Below are 15,098 nucleotides of genomic sequence, written 5' to 3'. Positions count from 1 at the left end.
AATTGACAGAAAATCTGTAAATTTCAAATTTTATTACTACCAATCTATAATCATTCTTTGAAGCAAGCAGCGACACGAATCACCAGAGGTTTGACCATAGAAATATGAAATCTCGGTATGACGTATTTCATAAAAATATGACATAAGTCATTCACAAGTATTTTTTTATTGGTGCCTTCTTATTTTAAGAGCTTTTTACTCGTTCATTTTTAAGTACTTTATGTATATTTATTAAATTTTTATGATTAATCAAAAATAGATATCTACCGAGTTATTTCAACCAAGAAATGGATTGTTTTCATCGATTTCATGTAATGCGTTGTGATGATAATCTAGATAAGATGAAATGTGTGACATATCCATGTGTAGGATCTCCCACTCCAGCAAGGAAACCATGCACTCTGAGGAAACCCAAACCATTTTGTAGTAGATGTGGCCGTTCGGAACCTGCTCCCTTGCCTTGTGGCCGAGTACCCCGATGTTTTCAGCCATGTAATAAGTGCATAGGTAAGTCTAGATAGACCTAATACCAATTGTATCTTTTGAATTAGTAAAATCCATATCAAATACTACGTAGGTACCTCTACATTTACAAGAGGGATACTAACGAACTCAATTTCAAATTTAGAGGACATTTGAAATTGAGTTCGTTAGTATCCTTCTTTGACGTTAAAATGGAGCATTTCTTTGAGATGAGTTTTGGTGTGGATATAGCTACTAGAAGCGGTACGAGATACATTGCAGGAAACGGTATAGGACACGTTGTGAGAAACGTGACGGGACATAGCGGCAAATGTGACACGTAACGGAAAATGGTGCAAAATCGTAGCGGGAAACGGGAAATTGAACTAAAGGCGGGACCCGAAACGAATTCAAATCAAAAAATCTTACCAGTTCAACAGTGTAATAGTTTTATTTAAAAATACAAAAACCTTCCTACCTTCCTGTTCTCACTAATCCTAACTATTCTAACTAATATTATAAATGCGAAAGTACCTAAGTTAGTTGTTACCTCTTCAAACTTTATCTACTCAATCAATCGTCTTGATCTTGGCATGCATTTGTTTCAAGTACGGGGAAAGACAAAGGGTACCTTTAATCCCCAAAAAAGAACTGCTCCTGTGGGAAATTCACGCGCACAGAGCCGAGGGCGAAAGCTAATATTTTATAAATGTTAATACAATTTTGTGATTTTCCAGCAAAACATAACGCATGTCGCGGCAAAAAGAAGAGGAAATTGAAAAATAAAAAAACTAATACAGACTGCATCCTCGTGCCGCCGATTCCTAAATGCATGAAAAGAAGGAAGAAGAAAAGAACTCGTTTTGAAACGCATGACATTCGCTCACCATGCAGCATATTGAGTTTACAAAATAAACGTGGTTTAGTAAACCCACATCCTGGTCAGCATCGGCATTGTCGTAAATATTACCCCCTCCATCCTCAAATATGTTGCGATAAATATTTAAATCGGAGTGATTGTCACAGACCCAAGAGTTGCAGCCCTTGCAGAAAAAATATAGCAACGTGTACAAGCGCTGCAATAGAACCCAAATGTGTACAAATAAGAAAAAAGATGAATCTGGCGATTGGGGGAAGCTGCAATGTAGCACCTACATGTGACTCTGACACTGCTGTAGCGCAATGTAATAATGATGAAACATTAAAATGCACAACTGTTAGCAAAGGTTGCATGTGTGAGCCGGGATGTTGCGATGAATTGATTTGTAACCTTAAATCTGCTCCGTGCCAACGTCCTTACTGTGAAGATGCCCCGTGTCAAGCCGGCGTAGTATCCCCTTGCTTTAATGATCCACCATGTAAGGTCGCCGAAACGTGCTATAGACCAACGTGTTATGATGATCCACTGTGTGAAAATCAAAAAGATGGTCCATGCTATAATAGACCAAAATGTTTTGAAAATCAATCGTGTGAAACTGAGAAAGTACCTCCATGCTATAGACCAAAATGTTTGGATGATCCACCATGTAAAGCTACAGAATTTGACCCATGCCCATACCCTAAATGTATTAGAGATTTAGCATGTAAACGAGATAAAGTTCCTCCATGTCACCGCTTGAAATGCTTGGACCATCCGCCGTGTATAGTTGACGCATACCGTCCATGCCAACGCCCACCGAAAAAACGCAATAAACGAACAAATACTAAAGCTATATCAAAATGTTGGAAGTTGAAAAAGCTTCCTAAACTACGTAGAGTCAAGAAAAAGATATGCAGTAAAAAGATAAAAAATGAATGTTGTGCAGAAGATGTATTGTGTGGGAAGCGTAATTCCAAGTCATCAGTATGCGATTGTTTGAGGAGCTTACGAACAAGGTCTCTCACATGTTGTGCGACAGGGAAGCAAACGCAAGTCTCAACGATTATGGACTCGTGCTTGTATAACCCCTGTCAAAGGCCGAATATAATTACAAAAATCTCCTGTAATTCGAGCTCAATGCGAAACTTGGGATTAATGCAATCCTGTTTTCCAAATCGCGTGAAGTTTTTGGATGACTGTGGCATGAGTCCGTGTGGCGATTTGCCAGGGTGTTATTTGTACAGGAAAGAAAAATGTATCAAAAAATGCGAGCAGCATAAAAAGAGGCAGAGGTGCTGCAAATGTATCTTAACTTGCAGTGTAGCAATATTATGTGCGCCATGTTTTCTGGTTGCTTTGAGTTATTGGTTGATCAAATACGTATGTTCCTCGTGTTATGAAAATAATGATTGTAACGAAGTGTATCCTTGTGAAATGCCATCGGGTGACATATACTATTCCGTCCCAGGATTGGATAAAAATTGTCATGGCAAGTATATTGTAGATAAACCCTGTAATTATAAATGCCCAATTCTCGATGATGAAACATTAATCATAAACGGATGTGAACAGAAATGTATGAAGAAAGTTTCATTCGAACAGCCATGTAATTATAATTTATGTAAAGTACCTTGTGTTGATGGATATGATGAGCGATGTATACAAAATTCCAGGTGGCGTGTGAAGAAATCACATCCTGACCCTGGGAGACGATACAATTTGTACTACGTAGACGATCGAGGATGGGTCATAAAGCCTGTTTCAGGGGGAGGTGACTGTATCACAGAACCTTTTCTATGTAACTCACCAGGACCATTTCACTGTCCTTCTCGGAGAGCTAATTGCCCACGCCCTGAAACAATCGTTCTTTTCAAAACCTCTAACAAGTTAAGAAACCTTTTTAATAAAGCTAAATGTGGTTGTATGAAAGTCTTACCATGCTCGCTAGCCAATGCACTGGAATGCTCTTATACGAAAGCGACAGGTGATTGTATGAAACACTGTGACCCATATGGTTCTAGAAATATTTACGAATGTTGTAAAAAATCAAGAAATACTTTTGAATATTGTAAGAATTCAGGAAATATTTGCAAATGTCCAAGGGCCGGACATTCTTGTAAATGTTCTTTTAAGAAGGCCATAACTACTCGAGCAAGCGAGTGGGTAAAAGGAACCTGCAGAAAAATGGATGAAGATAGAGACAAAATATGCGAGGGTATGATGAAACGTGTTAATAATCCAATGCGACGTAGTTTTCTCGGTTCCTGTTGGGATATCATACGCAGTTTTTGTAAAGTGTCCAGGTACATTTTGTGCACCTGTTTTTGTTGTCCATTTATTTTTTGTTTCTATTGTTGTCACGATATTTGTCGCAGAATTTGTTGCTGTCTCTTTTTCTAATTATTTTATAGTTAATAAATATGTTATTATGGTATTTTTTAAATTTTATTACAATATCTACTAGCTAGGTTAGTAGAACAGTCTAGCTAACTATACCAGCAGCAGGTCTCCCTAGATGGAGCCTGCTTATGTTCGGCCAGACCTAAGTTCACCTGTACCTACCATTTCGTTCGTTCATTAGGTCTTAACATTTTACAATTTGTAATCTTACATGTCAACAATTTTTAGAAGTGACAATTTTTTTTTTTTATTTCGTGGCTCCATCGTTCGCCAACAATGATAGGTATCTTATTACTATGGAATTAGTAGGTACCTTATTACCAATGTGTGCATTTTTACACCTTTCGTGAACAGAATTTTACAAATTTGTAACTTGTATAATTTGTACTAATCTTTATTGAATAGGGACCCAACTTCCCGTGATAAATAGTGAATTTGCCAGTGACATTGGCAGTGACAATTGACATTTGTTTTCAATTTGTTCAAAAATATTCTTGGATATATAAGAGTGTTGTGCTGTGTTCGATACCTATACCTATTTGTTTAAACGAAATTAATATCTGTTATTTATTTGTGGATTTAATATGTGTAAATATATCTAGAGACACACATTTTTAATAAGCAAATAAATTGTACTAGCAGAAAATCTTATTACATCATATGATGTCGGAAGACAGGCGAAGTAAGCACCCTGTGGAATTGGCTTCATTGGAGCCTGGAGTGAGAGTTAAGCAGCTGGCTAACTATGGGACCATGGTCGAGATAGATATCAATGTACCACCGCGAAGGTATCATCATTTAATGAATTTTCCGTGCGAATTATTGTCTACTATGTAAAGATGTTTAAGTGACTAATTTCTCAATGCATAGGTGTATTATTGTTTTTGTGTCTTTGCTTATTTACTGTCATCATCAGTAGATCTATGCTATAATGCCAGTTGTATACAATATTCCCCTATTATGCTCATACCTTTATGCACTATACATAATCTTTTAGGCCAAAGAATCTAGCTCTAAATTATGTTGGTTTAACCAATTTGTTAGGCTTTGCATAAATATCGTAAGAATTCATGATTTCGATTTATTTTATTATATACATTTTTATAGATACTATAGGTCAGGTTTGGAGATGGTCAGGATGGCCAATGTCTACCATGCTGAGGGAAGTTTAGAGAATGCGTACATATTGTACATGAAATTCATGACATTGTTTCTGGAGAAGATCCGCAAACATCCAGACTACCCCACAGTGCCTGCGCAGATGAAAGCGGTGAACCAGGCCATGCTGAAAGAGGTCATCTCTAAAGCAGAGAAGCTCAAGCAGAAGTTGTTAGATCATTACACTACAGAACATGCTCATTACGTGGAAAATGAGGTTAGATATTTGTAGTATATGTGTGCTTGTGTGTCACTCTCATGGCTTAATTTTGATTAATTTAGAATAGAAAGAGGTCAGACATATAGGCTACTGTCGGTGATGGTGGGCGGACAGTCAGTCATGACTACATTTTCTCAATATCACTTATTTAAGTTTTGACATTTTTCTTGTTCATTACATTTTACTGTAAACAAATTGAATACAAACTAAACTAATTCCAACTTAAACATTTCCCTCTAACTATATTTTATCAGGCAAAAAGGAAGAAGTCTGAAGAGGAGCGCAGAAGACAGGAGCGTGATGATGCAAAGTTAGCGGAGCGTTTGCAAGCCGATGAAAATAAGAGTCACTCCCATTCCAATAAACCTCATCTTACTCATGTGGTTTGTATTTATATCCACCACTAAGTCATAATTATTAGTATATTTTTTTTTATTTCACTTCTTATGTTTGACATTGTGATTGGATGTAAGCCACTTAAAATTAGATTTTCAGCTCTAGAGCATAAAATAAAATCTCAAAATGCTTTAGAAGTTTAGAGCAAAAAAGTAGGATCTTCTAACCTGCTTATTTTAATTAAATTTACATAAACAAATATAAGAATTCTTATTTAAAATATTGTTGACAATAAAATAAAATAAAATGAAAATTAGGCAGAAGAGTTAGGCACGAGAAAGTAAGGCAGATTTCACCTTCGTCTAGTCTGCCTACTATTAGCGTCGAATTGGTTTTACTGTGAGTTGTAGTATTGGCGGTTGTGTATTATAGGATGAGTGGGCGGTGTCGCCGTCGGCGCCGCCGGTGGACGGCGTGCTGTACCCGGACGACTTCGCCAGCTCCCCGCCCCGCGCGCCCCTCATACCGCCCTCCAGGCCACATCACGAGTGAGTACACATATAGATGTAATGTATTTCATTACACTCTTACACGCAGGAGCAATACATTTTCATATTTATAATATTGGTATAGATTTATATCAACACACCAAATTACGTAGCGAACAAATGCCTGACCGTGCCGATCCCATACTGGCCTGGCAGAAGGGTCAAACCCAAAAAGAGCTGGCTTGTCGTTGTCAAAAACGTTTAAGAATGCCAAAAACCATGCCAAGTGGAGGAGAAAAAGTAGGAAAGCGGACTCTGAGTCCTTAGTGTCTGAGCTTAACAGCTGTGGACTTAACTGGGAAAACTTTAAAATGAGAGAGTGAACTATTATCTATATACAGCATCTGATTCACACAAAAATCGCCAGAGTCACCAGCCCGATCCGTTATATGGTCATGGGTTCGAATCCCAGTGCGAGAAAATATTTGACCACAAATATCTGCCAATGGACTCACGATACATGTGCTGTTGTCCATTTAATATTATTACTGAAACCTATCTAAGCTATAGTGTTGTACCAGGGAGAGCGGCATCACGTCAGTCCTACCGCCGCTGTCGGCGTCGCAGAGCGTGCGCACCGTGGTAGTACCCTCGGTCCTACTGAGCCGGTTCCTGACACTCGCCGCCTCCAACACCAAGCAGAACATTGAGACTTGCGGCGTGCTTGCGGGGCGACTGGTCAGTACAGTCACAGTTTAACGCGTTTTAAGCCGTTCTTTATTCATAATATTACATAATGTACATTATCAAAAAATAACGGCTTAAAACGAACATCTGTACATTTATAACTTATTTTTTCTTAATTCATCTACATCTACAGAGGTTAAACTCTCGACCGATATGAGAGCCATTAATTAGATCTTTAAAATTACGCAACGGATTCAAGAGCTGTGTCTATCTGAATAATCAGCTGTGTTCTATACAAAATCAAATACCTGACTTGAGGATAATGTAAATGGGTCACATGAATTTATTTTCGCGAATCTGGGTTACTCCAATACGAAAAGTCAATATGAATGATGAACTTGAAACTTATGAACCAATTTTGTTAAAGAAATAAACAATTTTGATTTATTTGACTGAGTATGTAGACGGAAAAGTCACCGACGATCAAAAAGTCACCCTGTATATATTGCCGTTTAGGAGCGCGATCAGCTGAAGATAACGCACGTGGTCGTGCCCAAGCAATCGGGCACGCCGGACTCGTGCGTCACCAACAACGAGGAGGAGATCTTCTACTACCAGGACCAGCACAGCCTCATCACCTTAGGATGGATTCACGTAATTATGACACTTTTATTCGTTATTTTTTTCATTTATTGGACTTAAGGCTCAATAAACGGCTTTACATATGATTTGAATATACAATAGTATAACTTAACCGTAAAACTAATACCGTTAACCACAATGAATCAGCTCGATTTTCATATATTTACAACAGGTTTTTGAATACTTTTTGATCATTTACTTTACTTGTGTACTTCGATTTACTTTATGTAAGTACTTTGTAACAATGGTAGTTGGTAAGCCCTACTGGCATGATAGCCAACACACTGTTTAAAAGAGTTTCTTTCGGAATCTCTTTTTAGCAGTGTTCATTCTAAATTGCCAGTAGTATGTAACTCTTTTTACACACTCTTATGTAATTTAAAATTTTACCAGAAGTGATTAATATTTAATATCAAAATCAAATCATTTATTCAGAAATTAAGCTTTCACAGGCACTTTTTCACGTCATATAATAATCCCGCGTGTTGTATTTCCAGACGCACCCGACTCAGACGGCGTTCCTGTCGTCGGTGGACCTCCACACGCAGTGCTCCTACCAGCTCATGATGCCCGAAGCTATCGCCATAGTCTGCGCGCCCAAATATGATGAGTAAGTGCTTATTATAAGATAGATGACAATTTTGGCGTGTGGTTCCGCCCTAAAATAGGACCACTCAATATCCACCCATGGATGTCGTATGTTACATTGCAGCTGCAATGCAGCCGTTAAAATGAAGTGATTATATCGGAAGTTGCGATAAATAAAATGCCTAATGTACGTACTAAAATAGTGAACGCCAACAGTAACATATATTTGAATTGATAAGGAAATTTATAACTTTAAATGTAACAAACAGGACGGGATTTTTCGCGCTGACTCCGGACTACGGCATGAACTTCATCGCGAACTGCCGCCAGACCGGTTTCCATCCCCACCCCAAGGACCCCCCTCTATTCTATGTGAGTCACCTATTTTCTTTTTATGCGACGCGACTAGATGCGACGACTAGGCTTGTGATTCCTGCTTTTAAAATATTACCTTTTGGTATCAGAAGGTTTTGGAAGCGAAATGTTCTTGGACTGTAATATGCAAAGCTCTGAGAACAAAACGTTTTCACTTTAAAATGGGCTCGTAAGCTAAATGACCTTTCCAATAATTTGTCCTTCAGCATAATAGTCAATTTGACCTTTCCACTCCAACTAAGTGGTAAGAAGCTTGAACAGCTAAGCAACAACAGCATTCTCAAAAAGTGCTGACGAGAGGCAAAGCAGCCAGTTATATAACGAAATCATCCAAATCAAAAATTTTGGTTACAGGAAGTAAAACACATAATCCTGGACGATAAAGCGCCGGTAGAAATGGTGGACCTGAGGACTACCATTGTCACCATGAGGTGAATACAACCATAAGATTAATAAGTAAATAATTCTAGGGTTCCTTTGTAAGCCGTGTGTTCACTCGGCGCTTCCTTACTAGCCTTTTAAAAGTTGAATTGTTTTATCTCGTGTAAAAATGTTGCAATGAGTAAAGATCGGATGTTTGTGTATTTACTCTTGAAGTGTTTGACAATTGTGGAATGAACTTTTTCTATATACTAATCATTATATGGGCATGCCTTATTGTAGCGCTCGTTTTCGAATCGCGCTATAATCTCACATCGAGTGTACCTACATAGCACTTCCTGCGAAAGCCTTTTTATGTAATAAAAAATAAAAAGGCAACTTCATTAAGTTTCATTACATATTTAGTATATTTTTTTATGAACAATATAAAATTGAGGTCTTTAGATCTAAATCCCTGATCGTATTTTTTTTCATCATAGAATGAAATATACATCCCAATATCCGATCTATAAGAAGTAAGAGAAAGATGAAACATTTGCCACATTTTTTAAAACCCAGTGAATACACGCCTTTAAATCATAAGTATTAAAATAGAGGTATCGTATTTATTGTTTACCAAAATTATACTGTTAAATGTAGTTAGGTGTGTTCAAATGTTAGAATATTTATCTTGCAAAGCATTTATTTCCATTTACGCTTTAATTTAGTGTAGTGAAAATACCCGGCAAGGCGTGGATGGGTCGTTGGCATAATTCGGAAGTCAATGGTTTAGAAATTGGTAATGATGTGGATGGCATAAAGTGAAAGAGGCCTATATCTAAAGGGCTGCCGTCGACGATGATTATGACTGAAAGGCCAAAGGTTTGCGCTGATATAGTCATTCGGTTATTGTTTTGTTCATAAACCATGGGGCCGATAGACATTATTCTAGGAGCTTGGTGGGATATTTTTATCCTGTGAATGTATTATTACATTCCCATGCTATTTGCTACGGTAATCTGGATTTTATGTTGTTGATTTTTAGGAATACTTTAGTGTGTCTTGTTAATTTTATCAATAGATCTAGACTACTAAAATACAAGGTATTATAAAGATCTTAATCAAAGTCATATTCAGGCTATAGATTATAAATTTATTGTTAAATGCATTGTTATAAGAATGTTCCATCACAAGAAATATTCATAAATATATTTATTCCGAAAGATTAACTCTGTTTAGTATATTTTACAGGCTTTAATTTATTTAAGACAGACAATAAGCGGCTATATAAATACATCTACATTATGCCTTAACAATAATTTGAAAATATCGCATCGAATGAATCTTCACATTATTCTCATCAAAATTTACATGATTTGATTACTTATTCACAAAATTTTTGGGTTTTTGAGTGGAGACGGAATTTTCTGTTAGCTAAAAAAATTTCAGTGATGGTTGTAGTGAGGGCTTTATATGTATTTGTGATAATATGTAAGAGGCACAGCCGAAGACTGAAGCTTAGATTAACAAATTAAAAAATATTAAATCGATGTATATTAACGTTTGACGTCTGGGGTTGATGTTGTGATTATGTGTAAAGTGATTACTTATACTGCACACGCTATTTATATAAAATATAATGTTAACAAAATGTACCTCTAATATATTTCTTAGGCTGGATTTACTTGATGTGTATTCGTACGCATATAAAATAATATTGGTTTCGAGTTGCCATATTTAGTGCCTAGCATTTATTTGTATTATATTATGCCGGCTACACACTGTCGCGGATCAGTTCGCCGAACTTGGCGTATACGACATACATTGTTGGTTTTTCATTGCAGTAAATAAAAGCACTCATACAAACTACGCAATGTTCATGCATTCGCGTCGGCATGCGGCATCTGTCCTGTAGCTTGTAGCCGGTATTACGGTTTTTTAAAACATGTTTAATACTGCGCATTTTTTTAAAATGATGTTGATTTATTTTTATCTAATAGACATATCGCTTTTCCTATACTTTATTATGTCAATTAAAAAATGTGTGTGCAATAACTGTGTAGTGATAAGAACAGGGACTTGTGTATGTGTGATTATTACTAATACGGACCAATGTGAATAAAGTATTCAATTTCAATAAGGCTTTTATTTTAGTCATAATTGCTTTATACCTGCAGTATGTTCCATATATTTTTAGATACCTACACAGGCTACATCGATTACTACACATGGACCAAAACATTGTTTCACAAAGAATCGTGCATCTACATTTCCCAGGTGATTCTCAAACTGAGTCCTCTCATATATTCATAATAATGATCTTCGCGCTACATACTGGTCAGTTTTAATTTTCGGTAGATTTTTGAAATTTAAAAAGTATTTTGCCTGCCTTTTCAATGTTAAAGTGTCACTCTGTAAATCGATTACAAAAACACATAAAACAATTCTGAACAATTTTTCAGGGCAGTAGTGTTAATGCGCGCTTCTACATTACGCTTACTGGAAGATCCTATACGAATGACGATATGTACACGATGTCGATAAATAGATTCAATATAATAACATCACTATCTTAATTACAAGCTGTTTATACAGACTACATTTTAATAAGGCACTCGGTGCTCGATATGTTTCGAAATTTTTTAATACAATAAATTATATTTAAAACCTAAAGTTAAGCTACCTAAACCATTATCAAATTACCAACGATTATTTTTCAATAATTATAAGCACATTCACAAACAATGAATGACCAAAGTGCAGACTATTAAAATATTGATATTTATTTGCAGAGGTTAGGTATATTTATGCAAATAAATAGTATTTATTTATTGTGATTTTAATTAAGTAGTTTTACTAAAAGAAAATTGACAAATGCACCGTATTTTTTTGGTTAAATTGCAAAGGTCAAATTAGTTCTAGGCACCATTTTGGATATCAATGCTGTTAAATAAATAGTTAAATGCACTAATCTATCTTTAATCACAAAATTATGATGTGCATATTTACTGTTATTTTTCCAATACATTTTAAATACCTAATACCTACATACATATATTCAGATACAGACATTCCCAAAATGGATATCACAAAAATGCAACATTTTTTACAAAACTCACTATAAATTGAACCATGCAAAAGCGTACACATTTTTTAGCTTGTTCATTTAATATAACACTTAAATATTTTCGAACCATTCTACCAATTTCAATATCTATATAGTTATGCAAAATAGTTCAATTACAAAATGATCACGCTAACAGAAAAGCTAAGAACAAAGTGACTAGAGAGAGCAAGTTGGCTTGGTTGGAATAGCCGGCGCCCCGCAGTGCCATCTTTTGTTTGGAGGGCAGCGTGTAGGGCGCGGTCTTGTTGGACATCCAGTAGAACACGTCGAATAGACCTTGCTCCTTCAGCTCTGGACCCACGGTGCTCCGTATCCGGCTGTTGTAGTCGTTCAGCCAGTTTATCTGTTAAATGATTCGTGGGATACAGGTGGATTGCAATATTTTTGACGCATAAATAACTTGATTGACAATTAGAGCCATTGCTCCATTGTACGTGAACGTTGTAGCTCCGTTGTTTTCTATAGGTTTTGACACGTGGAAACTTTATAGGTAGATACACTTTCAGCGTTGTGTGTCAACGGACGACAATACCACGGAGCGCGACTGGGCAATGGTACATGGCTCTTAGTCAACGACACAAGCTACACAAATTCCTTGGCAAGGCATTTTCTTTTTGTATGAAAGTAACTAACTTTATCAAGACTAGATAAAACTGAAAGATTATACTGGAAGAACTGGAGTTTAGTTATCTAGTCCTGTGAGGTTGCTGATGTTTAAGTATTCGGCTCGACAATATTGGCAAACAGTTCGAGGACGAGTTTCTCCTTTCAAAGTTGGAGGTTTCGACCCACATTACTGATTCTCCTTGTGGTAAAAAAGCTTACATACAAAATACGCAATGTTCATTCATGTATTTGTCTCAGTTTACCGATAGTGTGGAGCCGGCTTTACAATTACAATTAAAGTAACCCTATACAAAAGATACCAACTCACCTCATAATCTGTGAGCATAGCCTTATCGATGAGGTTAGGTTCGAAGGGTACGAGTGTGGCTTCCCGGAAGCGGAAGTAGCCATGAGGCTTCGTCACCACCTCCAGCACATTGCCTAGTCGCACTCCGAACCTTCCGGTATCGTACCACGCTGGTTCTGAACAGAAATCAATTTATGTACTTACGTAACATAATAGTGTCACTATAAAACTTACAAATAGGAAATTAAGTACAATGGCATTGTACTTCGTTTCCCATTTACTCTATATGTATATCTATAAACACAAGTAGAGAGTAATGAAAATGCTCATTTTTTCTCTAATGACTCGACAATCAGTTCGTTAAACTTGGCTGTTACGCTGTACATTGCTGGTTTTCCCTTGCCCTCCCTCCTTATAATAAGTAAGCTCACATACAAACTATACAATGTACGTTCGCATGACAGATGCCGGTCAGAGTTCGCCGATAGTGGTGTAGGATACATAAAGAATGAGGCAACGATTTTGTAAGAACTTTTGCTGTAGATAACAGCTTAGAATTTGGTGCTAGGAATTGTAAGTAATGTTTTTGTCTTACCAGTTGTGATGTAGTACCCTTCTCTAAGCGTGTGTAAGTTGACGTCCTGTCGGTAATCGATTACCACGGGGTCTGGAAAAATGATAATAAGGCTAGATATCCACTAGGTTATATGAATGAACTTTATTCAACTTGTGGTCTTTAGTGTAATTTCTATCTCTCTTCGTCTTTAGTGTACCTATATTCTACTCTAGGTAAGTACCAATAATGGCATTGGTATTTGATGCATAAAAAGAGATAAAACCTTCAAGTCTATTCAGAGCGGCTCCTACGCCATGTCCAGTGGGATGAGAGTAGTCCTGATTGGCGGCCCACAGCGGAGCCCTAGCCACCGGGTCCAGGTGAGCAGCTGGCAGCGCCGAAGGCCACTGCAGCGTCGACAGCGCGGCTATCGACCGCAACACCGTGGTGTAAGCGCGGCGGTCGTCTTTGGTAGGCCTCCCGTAGTGGACCGTGCGCGTTATTACTGTTGTACCCTCTGTTTGGATAAAAATGATTTTTAGTTCCAATGTAACTAATGCCAGCTAACACCCCATGAAATAATGATTATTATTGTATCCCTCGGGGATGGGTGTACTCTAATTTGTCATACAAAAAACAGGTTTGGTGCACTATATTTTGTACAATACATTAAGTTAATGAATGAGTTTTTATTGTTTTACTGGGCGCATTGCCTCAATAACATATTATATAACAGTGGTAAAGTTTTCACTGTTATACCGTTCCCCGGAGCGTATAATAGCCACCAATCTTTTAAGGCGCTTTGCGCCCTGAAAAACTATTTTCTACTAAAATTATTTATCGAGTGTGGAATAATGTAACATTTTAAAATACTTTTTTATTTTTCGTTAAAAAATAAGTAACAGAAATTGATAAAAATGTGGTTGTGGCGTTAGTGTGCGGGTGTCAAAGCGCCTTAAAGAACTCACCATCGTACTGTCCCCCGGAGCGTATAACCATAGTGGAGTTAGTAAATATCCGCCTTGCTGACGCCACAGTCGGTACGTAGTATGGATCAGCCCCGTTGGGGCCGAAAGCCACCAGGGTCTTCATGGAGGCGCTGACAAAACCCGCTTGCGTTTCACGCGTCATGTCCACCATCTTGGCTACTGTAATTTCAGTGTAGGCGTTTGTCTGAAAGATAGGACGAACAAAAATACAATCCAATCATACCTTCAGTTTATTTAACTCAAAAGCTTCGAAATAACTTCATTTATTCTTCCCAGTTCCGACGTCTAATGGCCGAGGAACACACTGAATAAACTCTCAAATGAGAGAAAGAGAAAAGCAATTAATTGTTATTTATTATTATATTTTGTGTCTGGACAACAACCAGGGAAAAAATTGTCTTAGCCTGTTCATTTATTTCAAAAACAAACAGGCATATAATATTAATGTTTTTTTTTTTTAACCAGTACCTATTACCGATGCCTTACACCGATATTCACCCGTCTTTGCTCCAAATAACTAAGCACAGTGCACATCGCGACCGCGTCTCTCAAATGCGCCTTCTTCATTCCCTTCCTCTCCGCTTCATTCTTCTGCGCCTTCAGATAGATGATGGGCGACATGAGGTACAGCCGCTTGGCTTGCGGCACGCTCTGCGCTATGGCCGCCGAAGCACCACGGTGGAAGGTACCCGCCGTGGGAATGAGGATTTTGCTCTCTGTAGCTCGCCGCAGGTCCGCGTAAATATTGGTGTATTCTTGAACCCTGAAAGAATTAATGTACTATTTAGACGCAATAAGTCGCGACCTAGAATTGAAAAGACACAATGGATATTATTCTGCTAAGCTTCTCAATAGCAAGTAAATAGGTTGTTCCTATTGTGTGTAAATTATAACTACTATTGAGACGATAAGACGGGAAGTTTATCATAACATTTCTA

The 15,098-nt window shown here is 37.4% G+C and overlaps 2 protein-coding genes and 1 long non-coding RNA gene across 5 annotated transcripts in view; 2 read left to right on the top strand and 1 right to left on the bottom strand.

The window, feature by feature from the left end:
- The first annotated feature begins 28 nt into the window (after positions 1-28).
- Positions 29-3,745, top strand: LOC128671586 (uncharacterized). Its single transcript, XR_010369937.1, has 3 exons — positions 29-507; positions 1,200-2,810; positions 2,995-3,745. It is a non-coding gene; the product is annotated as an uncharacterized LOC128671586 (long non-coding RNA).
- A 345-nt stretch (positions 3,746-4,090) lies between these two features.
- LOC128671588 (uncharacterized protein) lies at positions 4,091-10,715 on the top strand. Its single transcript, XM_053748220.2, has 9 exons — positions 4,091-4,509; positions 4,829-5,096; positions 5,354-5,482; positions 5,868-5,983; positions 6,505-6,661; positions 7,127-7,264; positions 7,750-7,862; positions 8,110-8,212; positions 8,570-10,715. The coding sequence occupies exons 1-9, from the start codon at positions 4,382-4,384 to the stop codon at positions 8,648-8,650; spliced, it is 1,233 nt and encodes a 410-aa protein (XP_053604195.1). The 5' UTR covers positions 4,091-4,381; the 3' UTR covers positions 8,651-10,715.
- Positions 9,708-15,098, bottom strand: part of LOC128671587 (uncharacterized protein) — a 26,486-nt gene continuing 21,095 nt past the window's right edge. For 2 of the 3 annotated variants that reach the window (XM_053748218.1, XM_053748217.1), the window contains 6 exons: positions 14,647-14,923; positions 14,140-14,344; positions 13,455-13,688; positions 13,211-13,282; positions 12,637-12,791; positions 9,708-12,045 (listed from right to left, as the gene is read on the bottom strand). In XM_053748218.1, the coding sequence (XP_053604193.1) occupies positions 11,827-12,045; positions 12,637-12,791; positions 13,211-13,282; positions 13,455-13,688; positions 14,140-14,344; positions 14,647-14,923 (1,162 nt within the window). In that variant the 3' untranslated portion in view covers positions 9,708-11,826. The remainder of the gene's footprint in view (positions 12,046-12,636; positions 12,792-13,210; positions 13,283-13,454; positions 13,689-14,139; positions 14,345-14,646; positions 14,924-15,098) is intronic. The other variant, XM_053748219.1, reaches the window with a different exon arrangement.

This window comes from Plodia interpunctella, chromosome 7, assembly GCF_027563975.2.
Source record: "Plodia interpunctella isolate USDA-ARS_2022_Savannah chromosome 7, ilPloInte3.2, whole genome shotgun sequence".
Classification (NCBI taxonomy): Eukaryota; Metazoa; Arthropoda; class Insecta; order Lepidoptera; family Pyralidae; genus Plodia; species Plodia interpunctella.
Note: the sequence above shows the minus strand (reverse complement) of the source record. Positions and strands in the feature narration are given on the sequence as shown.

Excerpts from the sequence above, each read along its gene's own strand:
- LOC128671588 (XM_053748220.2), top strand. The coding sequence starts at position 4,382 with ATGATGTCGGAAGACAGGCGAAGTAAGCACCCTGTGGAATTGGCTTCA. Across the intron at positions 4,510-4,828 it reads ATCAATGTACCACCGCGAAG|ATACTATAGGTCAGGTTTGG; the intron begins GTATCATCATTT and ends ACATTTTTATAG. Across the intron at positions 7,863-8,109 it reads TGCGCGCCCAAATATGATGA|GACGGGATTTTTCGCGCTGA; the intron begins GTAAGTGCTTAT and ends TGTAACAAACAG.